Source organism: Marmota marmota, unplaced genomic scaffold, assembly GCF_001458135.2.
Source record: "Marmota marmota marmota unplaced genomic scaffold, marMar, whole genome shotgun sequence".
Taxonomy (NCBI): Eukaryota; Metazoa; Chordata; class Mammalia; order Rodentia; family Sciuridae; genus Marmota; species Marmota marmota.
Genome location: NW_025999931.1, coordinates 1028565 through 1046325, shown reverse-complemented (window position 1 = coordinate 1046325; position 17761 = coordinate 1028565). Strand labels below are relative to the sequence as shown.

General features: G+C 31.8%; 1 protein-coding gene across 1 annotated transcript in view; it reads left to right on the top strand.

Moving 5' to 3' along the window:
* LOC107160120 (leucine-rich repeat protein SHOC-2-like) overlaps positions 1-17761 on the top strand; it is a 29169-nt gene that overhangs the window by 2982 nt on the left and 8426 nt on the right. The window contains 4 exon segments of the mRNA XM_048800538.1: positions 2064-2201; positions 10841-10971; positions 17247-17391; positions 17394-17434. Of these exon segments, the coding sequence (XP_048656495.1) occupies positions 2064-2201; positions 10841-10971; positions 17247-17391; positions 17394-17434 (455 nt within the window).

Sequence of the window (17761 nt, the reverse complement as noted above, 5' to 3'; positions counted from 1 at the left end):
GAAATTTTCTGATTTTAGGCTCTGGAGCTTTTCAGGGAGATAATGTTCTGTGTTTTAAAATGCAGTTAAACTTTTAGATAACATGTTTTATTAGATTTAAGTCTAGACACTTAAATATTAATTTTAACTTTAAATTACTCAAGACTATCCGTTATAGACTTTCTCAAGTAATACACGGTATGTATGAAGTAAGTATAGTTTGCTCAAGAGGTATTAAAATACTACCAGGAATTTCTGTGTGGAAGTGATTTATTACATATGGTCCCATAGAAATGAGATTGTAGAATGACTGCTGTTAGTATCATATTGTCAAAATTTGACCTGCATTTATGGCTTATTGTTGGATAGAAATATAGACTTGGAAAAACAAATACTGATTTTTTTGTTGTCCTGAGGAATTGAACTCAGGGACACATGACCAGTGAGATACACCCACACCACATTTTGAATTTTGTTTAGACCCAGGGTCTCACTGAATTGCATAATGCCACACCCTTGCTGATGCTGGCTTTGAACTCTTTGTCCTCTGGTCTCAGCCTCCTGAGATACTGGTATTACAGGCATGTGCCACCATGCTCAGCCAACTGCTGAATTTTTATATAGAAATGTGAGATATTATTGCTTTTCTTTGTTATTGTTGTTTTGTTTTTCTGCTACACTTAGTCCTATAAAGTTTGACTTAAATTCACAAGTCATTCTATAAGGGTTTCTTTCTATAGCATTGCTATCAAATTACCTAGACATTAATATACTATTGTTGAATGAGGAATTATTTAACAGGATTTTAAATTTAACTTCACTTTGTTCTTAAGAGTATACAAGCAGCATTTTTACTAAAAATTGAACATACTTTTTAATTTTTTTAAATATTTCTTTTTTAAGTGTAGATGGACACACACAATATCTTTATTTTTATGTGGTGCTGAGGATAGAACCTGGACCCAGCCCGTGCTAGGTGAGAGCTCTACCGCTGAGCCACAATCCCAGCCCCTGAACATAACTTTTTAAATTGGCATATTTTATTCCATTAAATGATTCATATTTGCAGCTACCTAATTTTTGTCTTTTATTCCTAAATTTCTAATTCTAAAAACAAATCATGGAATTGAAACATCTTCAGGTATTATGTCTTTGAAAAAATGATGACAGATCTTAAGTTTTATTCTGAAATAAGAGTAGAATTATCCAAAATTTCCTTAATTATCTTTATTCTTTCAATTAATATAATGCTTTGCACTAAGCACCAAAGAGACACAGTGAAGATGAGGAAGTACTTATGCTCTAAGGATTGCTATGTCTTAGAATTATTCTGTTCATTTATTATTATGTAATGTTTTCTGTATTCCAGATGATTTTCCTTGCTTTGAAGTTTGCTTTGTCTGAAATTATAGCCATACCAGCTTTGTCTTCATTGTCTATTATTTTAAAGTTCTATTAAATTGAGAAGTTATTTTTATTTATTAAAAAAATATGTATTTATGTAACATCAGATTATATGCCTGTATTAAGCATGTATATTTTGAGGTGTAAAGGATGTCTCCATCTGAACTCAAGTTGTATTTGATATAATTGTGCTAAATTTGTCAGCTTTTAAAATCTGGACTATGTCATCCAGCATTTGTGGTTAAATTTGCTACTTGAATATATGACATGGAGCCCTGGATGTAGCTAGTGTTAAAATATGTTCTTAGTAGGTGTGAGACCCTGAGTTCAATCATCAGGACAAAAGAAGAAAACCCCACATGACACAGATTAGTAAAGTAATCTTTTACAAGCAATATTTTCATGTTATTAGATGTAATTTTGAAATAATAGATTCAAATTTTGAGTTCAATTTTAATATTTTCAGAAAGAATGTAAATATGTTGGAGAAAACCAGATTTTGTACTTACAATCCAAGTATGTTCATTGAGTTTCCATTTTAAAAAAAAATGTTGCCTATGTAATAATATTACATTTCTAGTTATGTTTCAAAATCATAAAAATTACTCCCTTGCATCCTAGTATTACCTGAAATATTATTTAATAATGCTTATTAAATCACTATCTTGGTCAATTTACAGGTGAATTATGTAACCTCATTATGCTGGATGTAGCTCATAATCTACTTGAAAACCTTCCAAAGGAGATTGGAAACTGCACACACATAACCAACCTTGACTTGCAGCACAATGAACTGCTAGACCTCCCAGATACTATAGGTATGAGAGGAGAAAGAAGATATTGATGATTATTTATAGCAACCTAGATATTTAAACGGTTATTTTTGATCCACTTTGGTAACACAAATTAAAGAAATTATCAAAGTACTATATAAGTAATAAGAATTTTAAGACAGTGTTTGAAAACTTTTTCTATTTCAGGAAAATAAAATTAAATTTTACGAAATTAACTCAGTCGGTTTAAAAGAATGTTAAGTTTCGTGTATATACTCTATTATTTATAGCTTATTATAAAATGATGGATTTTTGGTATTATTATTTCAGCATATTACATGAAGGAGGTCCCTTCTTTGCTAAAGTAGGCAATATTAAAAATAAAGCCTTTGCTGTTTAGTTTTATGAACATGGCCAGTATAGTTTAAAGGTTGCTTATTTGTAGTGTTGAGGGAGTAGTAAGAAAAGACATGTTTTGAAGACTTCATACACCACACTGCAAAAAGTTTGAGCTTGCCAAGATAATGTTCTATATTTATGTAGATTTTTTCCAAAAGCCCAAACATTTCTACAAACACAAACGGTAATTTTAAAAACATAATGCTTTTCAGTTATTAGTGTAATATAAGAATACTATAGTGTTTATTTGGCAAAATATCCATATAATTTCATTAAAAATGTTTCAGAGATGCTATTGTATTTTTTGAGATGTAGGTTTGTCTTATCTTTCTCTAGAAAGATTTTTGATTGCCTGTGGCAGGTACCTAATGGAACCACTATAATCAATCTGTGTTCATAGCTGAATATTTTTATGGTCTATTAGGTAATACAAAGTGTGTAACAGATTATTTAGAGGACTGTTTTATCTCTAATTCACCTATATTATTGGTTGTAGTCATGATTGGTCCCACTCAGGCCCTAGATTTGACTCTTTCCAGAATGACAGCCTTGGAGCTGCAGGTTAGAGAAGTGCTCTCAAACTCTTCAGCCTTTTGATTATTTATGGTCTATTATTTAGTTCTTGTTAGTTCTTTATTTTTATTTTGCAAGATGGTTTTTAGAGTTTTTTAAGCATATGGTTTGAATTAACTCCCAAGGAAATTATTAAAGAATTTTAAAATCCAGTTATTTGGCACAACTCTATTCAGAAAAGCTTGCTGAGACTTAATTATATATACTGTCCATTGAACATATGCTTTCCTGAATTCTTGTCATGGGTCTTTATGTCATATTCTTATTTGAAGTGGTAATGGGTTAAAAGTATTTTCTAAATGTTGTTCTGAAAGGCAATATCATCTGTAACTCATAATTAATTGTTCTTATAGCCATAGTGAATATTTTATATAAATTTTCTATATGAGATTTATATTCATGGTTCAATATAGTAGGAAATAAGAACAACTATTTCTTAATTTTCTTTCTTTAAAATCTATTGAAGGGGCTGGAGTTTTGGCTTAGTAGTAGAATGCTCATCTAGCATGTGTGAAGCACTGGGTTTGATCCTCAGCACCACATAAAACTAAATAAATAAAATAAAGATATTGTGTCCAACTATAACTTTAAAAAATTAAAAGAAATAAAATCTACTGAAATGGCAATGATGAACAAAGAGAAATGATCCTGGAAGAAAAAAAAACATAGAAAATATGTATTGTATATAAAACATGATCAGACTAATTAAAAAAGGAAACATGAATAAAATACAAGTCTTAGAAATATGCTTCCCAAATCAAACTCAATAGAAAATTCTATATACTATAGTGAACACAAACACCAAAAATATTGATCTATAGGATAAAGTAGAATTTCCCTTTACATCTAGAACAGAAAGAAGGAAATGTATGTAAATCCTGTGAAAAATTATATTATGAGAAATAAAGCTAGAAGTACTAGAAAGAGAATATTGGTGTAATCCAATGAAGAAAATTATAAAATATAATTTTAAAATATGCTGATTTCTTAAACCTGATTAAAAACCCAGATAATAAGGATAAGACTAAAATTGCTTTCTGAAAAAAATATAATCAAAAAGGGTACTTTAGTTTTAAAAATTATATTCATCGACTTAATTGGAAGAAATAATATATTCACATATAAAATTTTACAACCCATCTTTGTTTAGTTTTGATCTAAGTATACTGCTGGCCAACATATAGTAAGTTCCTCTTTTGTTTTTGGAACAATTTATATGAAATTTGCGTTATTTTATCCTTTACTATTGATAAGTTTTTCCATTGAAGATGTCTGGAGCAGGGGTTTTCTTTTATATGAATGCTTTTTAGAGCACTTCCAATGTGTTTAAAGGTTATAGGGTTGTTCAGGTTATTATTTTCTTCTTGAGCAAACTTGGTCATGTGTTTTTTTAAGGAATAAGTTAATTGCATTTGAGTTGTTATTAAAGACATAAAATTATAACATTTTCTTATATTTAATAACTACAGAATCTGATATTGGTAAATTGTCTTGTCTCTCCCTCCCCAATATTCTTTATCAAAACTGTAAGTTTTATTGCTCATCTCAAGGTTTTATTGATTTTTTCCTATTTCTCTGATGTTTAGTTCATTGATTTCCATTTTGAACTTTATTATTCCCTTTCATCTGCTTACTCTGAATTTTATTTGCTATATTTCTAGTTTCTCATGGTAGGAGTTTGAGGTCATTGATTTATACCTTCCTTCTTTTTTATAAAGATATATAGTGCTATGACATTCCCTTTAAGGTTTGATTTAGTTAGCACCTCACACATTTTTATATACCATGTGTTCCTTCTTTCTGTTATTGATTTATAATTTTATTCAATGTGGGGAAAAGCATGACTTTGTATGACTTGAATCATTTTTAATGTATTCAAAATTTATGGTGCAGTATGTGGTCTATCTTGTTAAATATTCTGTATGCAATTGAATGTATATTCTACATTTGAGTCACGTGTTTTGTAAATGTCAGTCATGAACAGTTGTGCAGATGAGGCAATCAGTGAATTTATTCTACTTCCTGCCTTTTGGGGTCTATTATTCTTGTAATTTTTATAATGTCTGGACAGGTAACATACACTGCTGTGCTAATCCCTAATCTTCATTTTTGTTTCAGTCTTAATGGTCATCAGCAGGACTGTTACCACAGTTGCTTTAGTCAGTTTTCTTTTAGTTAAAGTCAATCCTTGTAGAAGTTTTTCAAACATAGTTTATGGGAACACTAGTGTGTCTATTGTTATTGTGTTTGTGACCTTTTTACTTGAACAGGTTGAACAGTCTTTGCATTTGACTTCCTTTTCTTGAGGATCTTAGTAGAACTAAGAGGTAGTTTTTCTGTTCTTTGGGATTGAATGATCAAAACTACAAGGCCAGTCCAGTATTTTTCATTATAAATGATTTAATCTATTTGCCTGGCCACTCAAAGATTATTCTTTATTTCTGAAAATCAAAAACCAGATTTTATCTCCTAGTGTTTTTTCCCAAGGATTCGTGTCCCTGGTATGCTATGGGTCAACTCAACATGTATATTCAATATTTATTTCAGTATACTTTTTGAATACAGAATTACATTTTTAATTTGTTCTATGTTCTTACATTGAAATATATGTCTTTAAGTTTACTTTGAACAACCAACTAATTGGGATGGTAAAGGGAAAAATAATGTGGAATCTCAGCATGATAATGTCAGTGGAATTCCATTTTCAGAAAATAACTTTTATCATCAAATACAAAATCTTGTTTAGTTTTCAAAAGAGAAACAGAAAAATTAATTACTATTTATGCAGATTAGACACAATAAACAAAAGTTAACATACTCAAAATGTTTAAAAGTTAGGTTCTTCTCATTGGTGCTTAGTCACTGTGTATTTCTATTTCTCTTTCCTCATTTTTTATTGATGGATCTTAGTTGTAGATTATGATGGAATTTGTTGTAACATATTTGTTCTTGCACAGGATATAACAATATAATTTGGCCAGTTATCACTACCCGGCTCCTCAGGCCTCCCACAGCCTTGTCCCTTTCCTCTATTGTCTTGATTTTAATTGATCCCATTCCCTAACTCTTTCTTTTTTCCTTTTTCCTTTTTTATTCTAGCTCCCACAGATGAGAGAAAACATTCAACCTTGGACCTTTTGAATTTGGCTTATTTTGCTTAACCTAATGGTCTTACTTAATTCCATCTATTTTTTTCCTGCAAATTATACATTTTATTCTTCTATATGGCTGAATAAATCTCCTCTGTGAACACATACCACATTTTCTTTATCCATTTACCTGTTGATGAACAGCCAGCTGACTCCATAGTTTGGCTATTATGAATTGTGCTGCCTATAAATGTGAGTATACATGGATCATATATTAAAGCTTTAATGACTTTAATTCTTTGAGAAAAAGTACTGATGAGAATTGTACAATTGGGTCATACAGTGTTTCCATGCCTAGATTTTGTGGCCCCATCATACTGGTTTCCATAGTGGTTGTACTAATCTGCAATCCCACCAACAATGTAAAAGTTTCTTCTTTTCTCGACATCATCTCCAGTATTTATTAACTTTTGTATTTTGATTTTTTGTTCTTGTTGGGTGTTTTTTGTTTTTTATTTGTTTTTGGAATTGAATCCAAGGGCACTTACCACTGAGGCTGTAACCCCAATCCTTTTTATATTTTGAGGTGGGGTTTCAATAAATCAGTGAGGCTGACCAAGAACTTGTGAATTCCTTGTCTCAGCCTCTGGAGTCAGTTGGGTTACAAGCATTCTATACTGTACCTGCCCATGACTGCCATGAGATCAAGTCTCAGTGTAGTTTGTATTGCATTCCCTAGTTTTTAAAGGTGTTCAAAATTTTTTTCATGCACTTTGTTAGCCATTTGTACTTCTTCTTTTGAGAAGTATCTATTTACCTATTAGGAGGGTTATTTGGGGTTATTTTGTTAGGTTTTTGGAGTTCTTATTTTAGCTATTAACACTATTTCAGGAGAACAGCAGTGATTCTCTCTCAGGTGTGTACTTTCTCTCATTACATTCCTAATTGTTGCCTTTGCTGATCAGAAGCTTTTAAATTTGATATTGTCCCATTTATTAACTCTTTGTACTATTCCCTAAGGCTTTGGGGTTCTATTGAGAAAGTTATTGACTGTGTCTAAAAGCTGGAGTGTTGACCCTATATTTTCTTCTACGAGTTGCAGTTTCTGGTCTAATTCTTAGGATTTTGATCCATTTTGAGTTGTTTTTTGGCAGGGTGTGACATAAGGGTCTAGTTTCATTCTTCCCACAACCAAGTGTTAAAAAGGTTATCTTTTCTCTAATATATGTTTTATCACCTTTTTGAAGTATCAGATGACTGTGGGTTTGTCTCTGTGTCTTCTATTCTGTACCATTGATCTATGTCTCTTTTTATGCCAATACAATGCAGTTTTTGTTACTGTAGTTCTGTAGTACATTTTGAAGTCATTTATTATGATGCCTAAAGCATTGCTTTGTTGGCTAAGCATTGCTTTTCCTATTCTGGGTCTTCTATTCTTCCAAACGAATTTTAGTAATTTTTTTCTAGTTCTATGATTAATGTTATTGCTATTTTGATGGGGGTTGTATTGAACCTATATTCTGCTTGTTGGAGTAGGATCATTTTAATAATATTTTGTCTATCCATGAACATAGGAGGTCTTTCCATCTTCTGGGGTCTTCAATTTCTTCAATATTCTATAATTTTCATTGTAGAGGTTAGATTTATTCCTAAGTTGGTCAGTTGGTGGCTTTTTTTTTGTTTTTTGTTTGTTTGTTTGTTTTAAAGTCTATTGTGAGTGAGATTGTTTTATGATTTTTTTTCTCTGTGGATTCATTGTTGGTATATAGGAAAGCAAATGATCTTTGTATTTTGGATTTGTATCCTGCTAATTTGTTAAATTTGTTTGTTAGCTCTAACAATCTCTTAGTGGAATTTTAGGATTTTCTAATTTTTGAAACTGTATAATTCTTGGAATATTTTGGATGCTATATACCATTGGTACTTGAGCTTATCAAGCAAATTCTTGCCTCAGGGTCTTTATATTTATTGTATCTCTGCTTAGGCCTCCTTTCTCCTAAACATTTATATAATTTTCTTATTCATACAGTTCATCAAATGGATACATGGGGCTTGGTAAGCAATCGACCCTATCCATTCTATCATTTTAACAATATATTCTTGTTTTGTATTTTTGAGCATGTATTTGTATCCTTATTGACTAGTAACCCGTGGGTGATGCAATCAGAGCACTAAAAGAAAGGTTTGGCCCACAGAGAGAGCGTAGATGGGGCTAGATGGGAAAATCTCCCAGAAAGTCGGATGAGGGTCCTTTGGGTTCACTTCCTTTGACACAAAGTAACTTCTTTATGTATCCTTCTCTGTCTTGGTTTCCTTAATCATTCCATGTTTCTTTTTTATTACAAATGATTCTTCTGATTTTAATTTATATTATGAATATGAAAACATTTATCTTCATTATAAATATCTTGTAATTCAGACGACATATCAAAAACACATGGCTTCATGTGTAACGTTTTCTTCAAGGTCAGGTAATATTTTAGAGATCAATAAAGTCTAAGAATAATATTGCCCTTATTTTATATGATTTGCTAGTGGTCAGAGAATATAGTACCATTCCTATTTTGAGTAAAGGAAGTTAATAATACTATGTTTTCAAAATTTTACGAATCACAGTTATTTCTTCTTTACAGTGTTTATTGGAATATTTTTTTTCTCTTTTTTTCATCATTCCTGTCTCCTGTATCATGTAGCAGAAGCCTGAGTTTTGGTGCAAATTTGAACCTTCGAATCATGATCTGTTATACATCTCAGCAGTCTTAATTGACTTTTGAGATTCTCCCTGTCATCTCTTGGAGAAGATTGATATACCTGAAACAGTATTCACAAACTTAATAGAAATGTATTTTTTGATTCTGTTCCTTTACCCTTGCTGCTAGCTTAGAACTTCAAAAGTGTAACTTATTATGAAAAAAAATAAATACCCAACTGCTGTCTTGAAGAGTTGATGCTAGTCAAATAGCAGCTGCTATAATATTTTTTCCTTGGGTTAAAGAATGTTGTCATGAGGTGGGGTTGTGGCTCAGCAATATAGCATGTTCAGAAAAGTTAACAACTTGCCCATTGTCACATAAGTACACTTTGGTTTTTCTATTCTATGGTGATGCCTCCAATTTAAACATTCTTTTTCTGTTGAACATTTAGATTGTCTCCATTTTTGCTAATGTACATACAACTTAACATGCTTAGTCATAGATTGTTTTACTTTTGGCCAACACATATTTTACTCTTCTCAGTGTCGTAATGCAGTGATCACAATAGTAAATATTTTTGCCTGTATTACTAACCACTAACTTCTCTGGAGCTTTGAAAATGCACCCAAGCCCTCCTTTCCTATCTCCCCTTCAAAATGGATGCAGTTTACAGAGTGTCATCAAAAAGATGCTAGTGAATTTCCTTAGTTAATTGAGAAGATACATTAAAGACAAAACACACTTAATATTTCCTAAGTGGTAGTTTTTAATCTTGATTTTTGTATACTATTTTATGCCTGTTGGAATATTGCTTAATTGACACCAGAATACTTTTTGGCTCAGTTTACAAACCCTGTTGAAGGAAAGTGATGTGCATGAGCCTAACAATAGTTATAGTTGGAAGAACTGAGATGATTGCTGCTTTTCTACATTATAGTTGACTAGATTTATAGTATAGACACATGAGATTTTTTTTACTGTCAATGACTAATTTTTATAAATGTAGAAAGTAAAACTGTACCAATTAATCATTTTCATATAACTTTCTTCAGCAAGTGGGAAAGAAACCAATGAATGACTGAAAGAAGGTTATGAAGCATAATGACAGTCCTCTTAAGTTCCAAGGCTTAATTTATGCTGTCAACTGAATGTATGCTATCATCCATTTATGCAAGCATTATAAACATCAAAAAGAAAGTTTATCATACAACAATTTTTTTAAAAAATGATCAAACCAAAAAGAAAGAAATGGACAGATACTAGAAGGTTCTGAAAATTGAAAGCCCTCAAGTATTTTTCACTAAAAACATAAGTGTGACCTAGAGACCAGACAATCATTTCTATGTCTTTTAACATTGGAAAAGAAAATTTAAAAGTAAAGGCAACATCTCACATTTTAACCTATCCTATGTAATAATGTCATAGCAACAGTTATATCAAAGAAACTTTTTTCTTATATATGTTGTTTGGTAAGTTTAATTTGATTTGAATCTTTTATGATAGTAGATGTCATTATATCCATCTGTGTAGCTCATGTGTATTCTCATACTGACAATAAAACTAGAACATGACTGGAAAATAAAGCACTATTTTTAATGTACTCATTAGTGGCTAATATGTTCTTAAGCAGGATTTGCTTAGATTTCATTAATGTAGATGTATTTGTGTATGGTGCTCAGAAAGTTATTGATCTTGGAGCACTTCAGATTTTCACATTAGAGATGCCCAATCTGTGTAACTTCTTGTCACAAGTTGGTTCTAAAGATTAAATTGTTAAAAGATGACAATAATTTTCAATAGGATATTTAACAAAGTATAGCTGCATATTTGATTATTTTTTCTTATACAAATTCCTTGGTTCTAGAAGATAAGAATATTGTAATCCAGTGGATATCCTGTGACAGTAAAGAGGTTCATTTTATATTTTCAGGCAACCTGTCTCATTTATATCGAGTTGGTCTGAGATACAATAGACTATCAAAAATACTCAGATCACTAGCAAAATGCAGTGCACTTGAAGACTTAAATTTGGAGAACAATAACATTTCTGCTTTACCAGAGGTAAGAATTGGATGACAGAAAACATGACTGGATTGAAATAAACCTTCAAGATAATTTAGGGAAAACTAACCAATGTTTATAGCTGGGGACATAATTTGGTGACTGAAATTTTTTAAATAACAAGCATCCTATATAGATACCACTAAAATAGAATTCAAAAGAGGAAAGAAAGGATACAGGAAAGCTTTTTTAATATAAAAAAATCAGAAGGAAAATTAGTGTGCTATAGTTCCCTGTAGCACTGTCTAAATCATTCTTATGTCATTTTGGACAATGGAAGTAAAAATATTAAGAAAAATCTGTATGGCTAGTTTTAAATCTCATCTATCTTTCTCAGTTCCTTATAAAAATGTACTGTAGAAAGATGATAAATGGCAAGAACTACCTTGATAGAATATAATACTTGTTATTAAAATTAATGTTAGCTGCAACTCTAATGTGACACAAATTATTACCCTTATCAGTGCAGTAATATTAAAAGTATTTAGTATATTAGAATTGTGATAGTAGGAGCAAATGTGACTCCATTTTGTTTTATGACTTCATCCTGTAAAACAACCATGCCAAGTAGAAGAATCATGACTGGAGCAAGATGTTCTTTTCCTTTTGCTATAGAAACCTTTAAGATCACAGAACTACCTAATGGAGTATTGTTTCTGTAACTAGGTAACAGGGCTCTGGTTCTGTAACTGGGGTGACTGGGCTAACTGTGATTGGTTAGGCTTCCCTCCGCTTGACTGCACTGTCCCGCTTCTGTAACCTGGCTTGCTTGCATTGGCTAGACCCCCTGAACATCCCTTTTGCGGTTTTCAGGCTTATAAGGAGTGCCCTTGCAATTGTTTGGAGCTGATCAGGGGAACAGCTTTATGTTCTGGTCAGCCACCACCGGTGTGCTTCAATAAAGGCTTGATTCGATTATACGTGAGTGGTCTGGAAGTCAGTTTATGAAACCCTGGGACAAAGCTTGAACTATAACAGAATCACCAAAATCTTTCATTTTTAAACATTACTTTTTAATTTTTGAAAAAAGTTTAAATTAGTTATCCATGACAGTAGAATGCATTTGTGCACTTTTATATACATAGGTAGGTATAATTTATTTTTCTGATTTTCCATGTGACAGACACAATACTTTTATTTTTATTTATTTATTTTCTGTGGTGCTGAGGATTGAACCCAGTGCCTCACATGTGCCAGGCAAGTGCTCTGCCACTGAGCTACAGCCAAAGCCTTGATTTTACATGTTATAGAATCACATTAGTAATACAGACATATATGTACATAAGGCAATAATGTTGGTGCCATCCTTCCTATCTCCCTAACCCCTCCCCTCCCCTCTCTTTACTCACATCTACCTAATCTAAGGTAATCTAAAGTAATTTTTCCTAGTGCCCCTACTTATTTTGAATCACCATCAACATATCAGAGAAAAATTTGGCCTTTGGTGTATGGGGATTGGCTTATTTTGCTTATCATGATGTTCTATACCTCCATTCATTTACTGGAAAATGCCATAATTTAATTCTTCTTTAGGGCTGAGTAATATTCCATTGTGTATTTGATTTAGCCATTCATCTATTGAAAGACACCTAGATTGGTTCCACAGTTTAGCTATTGTGAATTGAACTGCTATAAATATTGACATGGCTGTGTCACTGTAGTATGCTAATTTCAAATCCTTTGAGTATTAAACAAGGAGTAGGATAGCTGGGTCAAATGGTGGTTCTATTTCAAGTTTTCTTAGGAATCTCCATCTGCTTTCCATAGTAGTTTCACCAATTTACAGTCACACAAGCAATGTATGAGTGTTCCTTTTTCACTATCTCTTTGCCATATCTTCTTGCCTTTATTCTTGATCATTGTCAATCTGACTGGAGTGAGATGAAATCTTAGAGTAGTTTTGATTTGCCTTTCTATAATTGCTAGAGATGTTGAACATTTTGTCATATATGTGTCGATTGTATTTCTTCTGAGAAGTGTCTGTTCAGTACCTTAGACCATTTATTGATTGGGTTATTTTTGTGTAAGTTTTTTGACATTAATGCTTTATTGTATGTGCATGAAGTAAATATATTCTCCCAATCTCTAGGTTCTCTCCTTATACTATTAATTGTTTCTTTTGCTGAGAAGACATGTTTTAGTTTGAGTTTATCCCATTTATTGATTCTTGCTTTTACTTCTTGCACTTTAGGGGTCTTGTTAAGGAAGTCAGATCCTTGGTCAACATGATGAAGACTAGGGCCTACTTTTTCTTCTAGTAAGCAGAGGGTCTCTTTTCTAATGCCTAAGTTTTTGATCCACTTTGATTTGAGTTTTGTACAGAGGAGGAGAGAGAGGTTTAATTTCATTTTGTACAGAGGGAGACAGGTTTAATCTCATTTTGTTACATAAATGTTACTTTTAATTTGGCTTGTGTTGTATATATTAATTTTTTTATTTATTTTGTGTTGGTAGTAATTGGGTAAAATATAACTCTCTTTTAAACTGTGTTTCTTGACAATGAAAGGGAATTTTACCCATAAATGTTTGCTTATGTTTATTCAAGCATAATATTCTAAGAAAGTAATGGAATGTGGACTTAAGGATTGATAGATCTTTTGCAAATTTTTTTCTTCCCTAATGATTAAAACTGTAGATACACAAACACACACACACACACACACACAGGCACACACACACACACACACACAGTAAATTTGTGTATCTGAATTTTCATGAAACAGCTTGGCCAGGGTTGAAAGATCAATTTCAACCAGGAAAAGTGGTGCTTGTTTGTAACTACTCCAGAGACTGAGGGAGGAAGATTGCATGCATGGGCAATTTAATGATACCTTATTTCAAAATTAAAAAAATAAAAAATAAAAAGGGCTGAGATTTTAGCTCAGTGGTAAGAGTGCCCCTGGGTTCAATCTGTAGTATCGGTGGGTGGAGAGGAAATGAGTTTCCCACCATTGCAGTTTCTAGACTAGTTATTCTAGTATTTCTTCTTTACTTTGGAATTAAATAGAGGTTCTTCATTTCCTTATCAGTTCATTAAGACTACCATGACAGGATCTTACCTATGAAAAAAGAGTACTTCTGTTGGCAACAGGTTGAATGGGATAAGGAGTAAATCCATAGATATCAGATACAGCTCTGAGAACCAGAATATCTGGGTTTTTGTCTTTGATCATAGTAGTTTACAAATGATCAAAATGTATGAGGTTCTTTTATTTAATGTCACCCCTCTTGCTAATGAATGACTTGTATCCATAAGAGGGTAAGTAATTAGCACATTGACTAGTTCTTTTTGAGATTATATTTGGACGTGGTTTGTGAGCTTAATTAAGAGTGACTGGTTTTACTATATATCCATATACATAAGTATAAAGACTGGGTCTATATCAAAATTCAAAAAGTGGAAATTCAATTTAAATATGTGTGTATATATTGCCCCAGTTTTATTGTCAGTGAGGGGAAGCTTATATATATATATATACATATATATATATATATTTGTGTGTGTGTGTGTGTGTGCATTACCCCATTACAATTATATGCTGCATTTGGGTTACTTTTGACAAACTCATTCATGCATGGAACTCGATTTTAGTTCAGGCTCCTCCTCTTTACTTCCAATGCCGCTTCCCCCATTTTCCTTCCTGTATGATAGTGATTTTCCTTTTGCTCATGTACTTTTTCAATTTTGAGTGGTTCTTTCTACTTATACATAAAGTTGAAATAGCCTATGTTATGTTTATGTATGTATATAGCATGACTTTAAAATTGCTTTAAAATACCCCCTCTCCCTTCCCTCCAGTCTCCCTCTCAATCTCCTTCTATTCTACTGATCTTTCCTTTATTTTATGAAACCAATCTTCTCTTCCTTCATTTCCTTATTTTGTGTTAGCTTCTTCATATGAGAGAGAAAACATTAGACTCTTTAATTTTTGAGACTGGCATATTTCACTTAGCAAGATTAAATACTCATAAGGAAATGGAACTATAACTTTAAGCACATATGCTCAGACATGAAGCTAGGAGCTCTACATGTATTATTTTATATTCAGTATCTCCCTACGATTTGTTGGGAATATTCTTATTGAATAGATAGCGGGAAAAGACAGAGGGTTTTATTTTAGTCAAATTTGTTACCATAAACATTTTTTTTGAAAATATGGGAGAGATATTATCTAATCAAATTACCAAAGTTGGCAAAATTGATGAGTAGAAGACCTAAGATAGGAATCCAAATATATGTGACTGTAAAGGAAAGATAAACATCTATGTTTCACAGTGTGATATAAGTAATGCATGGAAGAGGGTTGGGGCTGTAGCTCAGTGGCAGAGCACTTGCCTCCTAGCATGTGTGAGGCATTGGGTTCAATCCTCAGTACCATATAAAAATAAAATAAATAAAATAAAGGCATTCTATCCACTTACAACTACAAATTTTTTTAAAAAATGTGTTTTTAGAGAAGTCTTCTTGTACTCTTAGTATAATCAAATATCAATATTTTGTCATAGAAGAATATCAGTTTGCAGTTTAAGTCAGTTTTAAGAATAACATTTTTGCAATGAATCTCAATAAAACTTGTTTCTGATAAAGCAGATTAAAGACATTTTTCTTGAAATGTCATGTAAGGTTTTCTTAAGCACTGTTCTTGTGCTCACATTTTGTCTGTGTGCAAAAATAGATGCTAAGGATAGATTTTTTTAATGTTTAGTGTGAAAATCAAATATTTACTAAATAGATAATTCACTTTCAATTCTATAGTTATTTTCTTCCTTCCTTTTATATTGCCATAACTGACATCTCAGGTACCAAACCTTCATGGAGGACAGACAGCTGAATTTTGAATGGTATTTTAAACCCACATACTCTCAATAGGCATTGTTTCTTTTTGTTTATATTTTTGTTTAATCTAGATTGGGATTTTTTCCTGTTCTGAATTATTATTTCTTTTTTGATCCTTCAAAATTTTATTGCAGTCTATTTTCTCCATTTCTAGTTATTCGAGTATTTCTTCTTTACTTTGGAATTAAATATGGGTTTTAAAATTCTAGCAGTTATTATATGTTAGGTATGGTAAAACTGTTTGTGTATTTTGTCTCCAGTATCTTCACTACAACCCATAAAGTAGGCATTATCCTTTCAAAAGTGAATAAACCAAGTATTAATACAACAGTTTACCCAAACAGGAATAGTGGTGCCCACCTGCAATCTCAGCTACTTAGAAGGCTGAAGTAGAATCACAAGTTCAAGGCTAGCCTAGGCAACTTAGTGAAACTCTAAGATAATTGCAAAGAAAAATGCCAAGGGTATAGCTCATAGGTGGAGGAACCCTGGGTTCAATCCCCAGTACCAGAAAATAAAGAGAGAAAAGAAGAAAGAAAAATAGTTTGCTCCAAATCACAAGCTATTAAATGATAAGGCAAGATTGATTCAAAACTTTATATCTCTAAAAATGTTTAATGTTCTTAAAGGCAGATATTTATTTATATTTACACACTTAGTTTCTTTATGTGGTGGGAAACTAAAGTAGGGACATATGAGTTTATGTGTTTAGTAAGTACTTGCTTAATAGGTACTTGTATTCCTTCAAATTTTACCATATAAAAAGGAATGTGTTATACTATATCAAGAAGTATAATCAGCTTCTGAATTTAGTATTCCTAAAGAACCATTAAATTATTGAATAATGATTTATACTGTGACAGGAATTATGTTTTTTTTTTTACTATTTATTTTTATTTATTTATTTTTACATGCTGCTGAGGATCAAACTCAGGGTCTCATGTGTGCAAGGCAAGTATTCTACTACTGAGCTACAACTCCAGCTTAATCTTAATACTAATGTTAATCTTAATACTAATTTAGATATTTATATAACTAAACCCTATATAGGATTTGTTACAGTAAGTGGCATAGCACTCTCAAACTAGCCACCTTGTGATACTTCTCAATCACCAATGTGTACTTTGTGTTATAGAGTGATTTAAATAAACTAAAGCCAAACAATTCAAAAAAAGGGAAAAAAATTCCTGTTTTCTTGTGAAATCTGAAAAATCTGAGTGCACTGACTTCACAATTTCCACGAGGCAAGACAATAGCTTTCTGGAATTGAGTATTGACTATCTGGAGGAAGTGTCACAGAACCAGCCTAACCTGTTTCTGTAGATCCTTACCTGTAAGGCCTTGAGGAATTTGTGTTTGGAATTTGCTGTTCTATTCAAATGAAGTTTTTTTTTCAGTTCTAATTTAGATTTATGCTTGTTTTTTTTTTTTTTAACAGATCCTTTTATGCAGTCTTGTGAAACTGAACAGTTTGAACTTGGCTAGAAATTACTTCCAGTCATATCCAGTGGGTGGTCCAGCTCAGTTTTTCACAATCTGTTCCCTCAACATGGAATATAATCAAATCAATAAAATCCCATATGGAAATTCTCTAGAGCAAAAGCATTAAGGGAACTAAATATGAAGGTAAACTTTTTGTATCAGGAGGAAAGGAGGAATCACTAATGCATTGATATTCTATTGTCTCTAATGATGTGGATTCTGTGTCATTTTATTTTGTTGATGAAGTCTACTTAGGGGATATATATATATAAAATCAAAATCCTGAACTACAAATATTTCACTATATGGATGATGTATTATTGGCACATAAAGATAAAAACATATTGCTGGAATGTTATGCCACACTTACAAACTTATTAAAAAATTATAATCTAGAGATAGCAATAGATAAAGTACAATTAAATTTTCCAATTAATTATTTAGGAGTTCTATTATCCTCAACCATGGTCC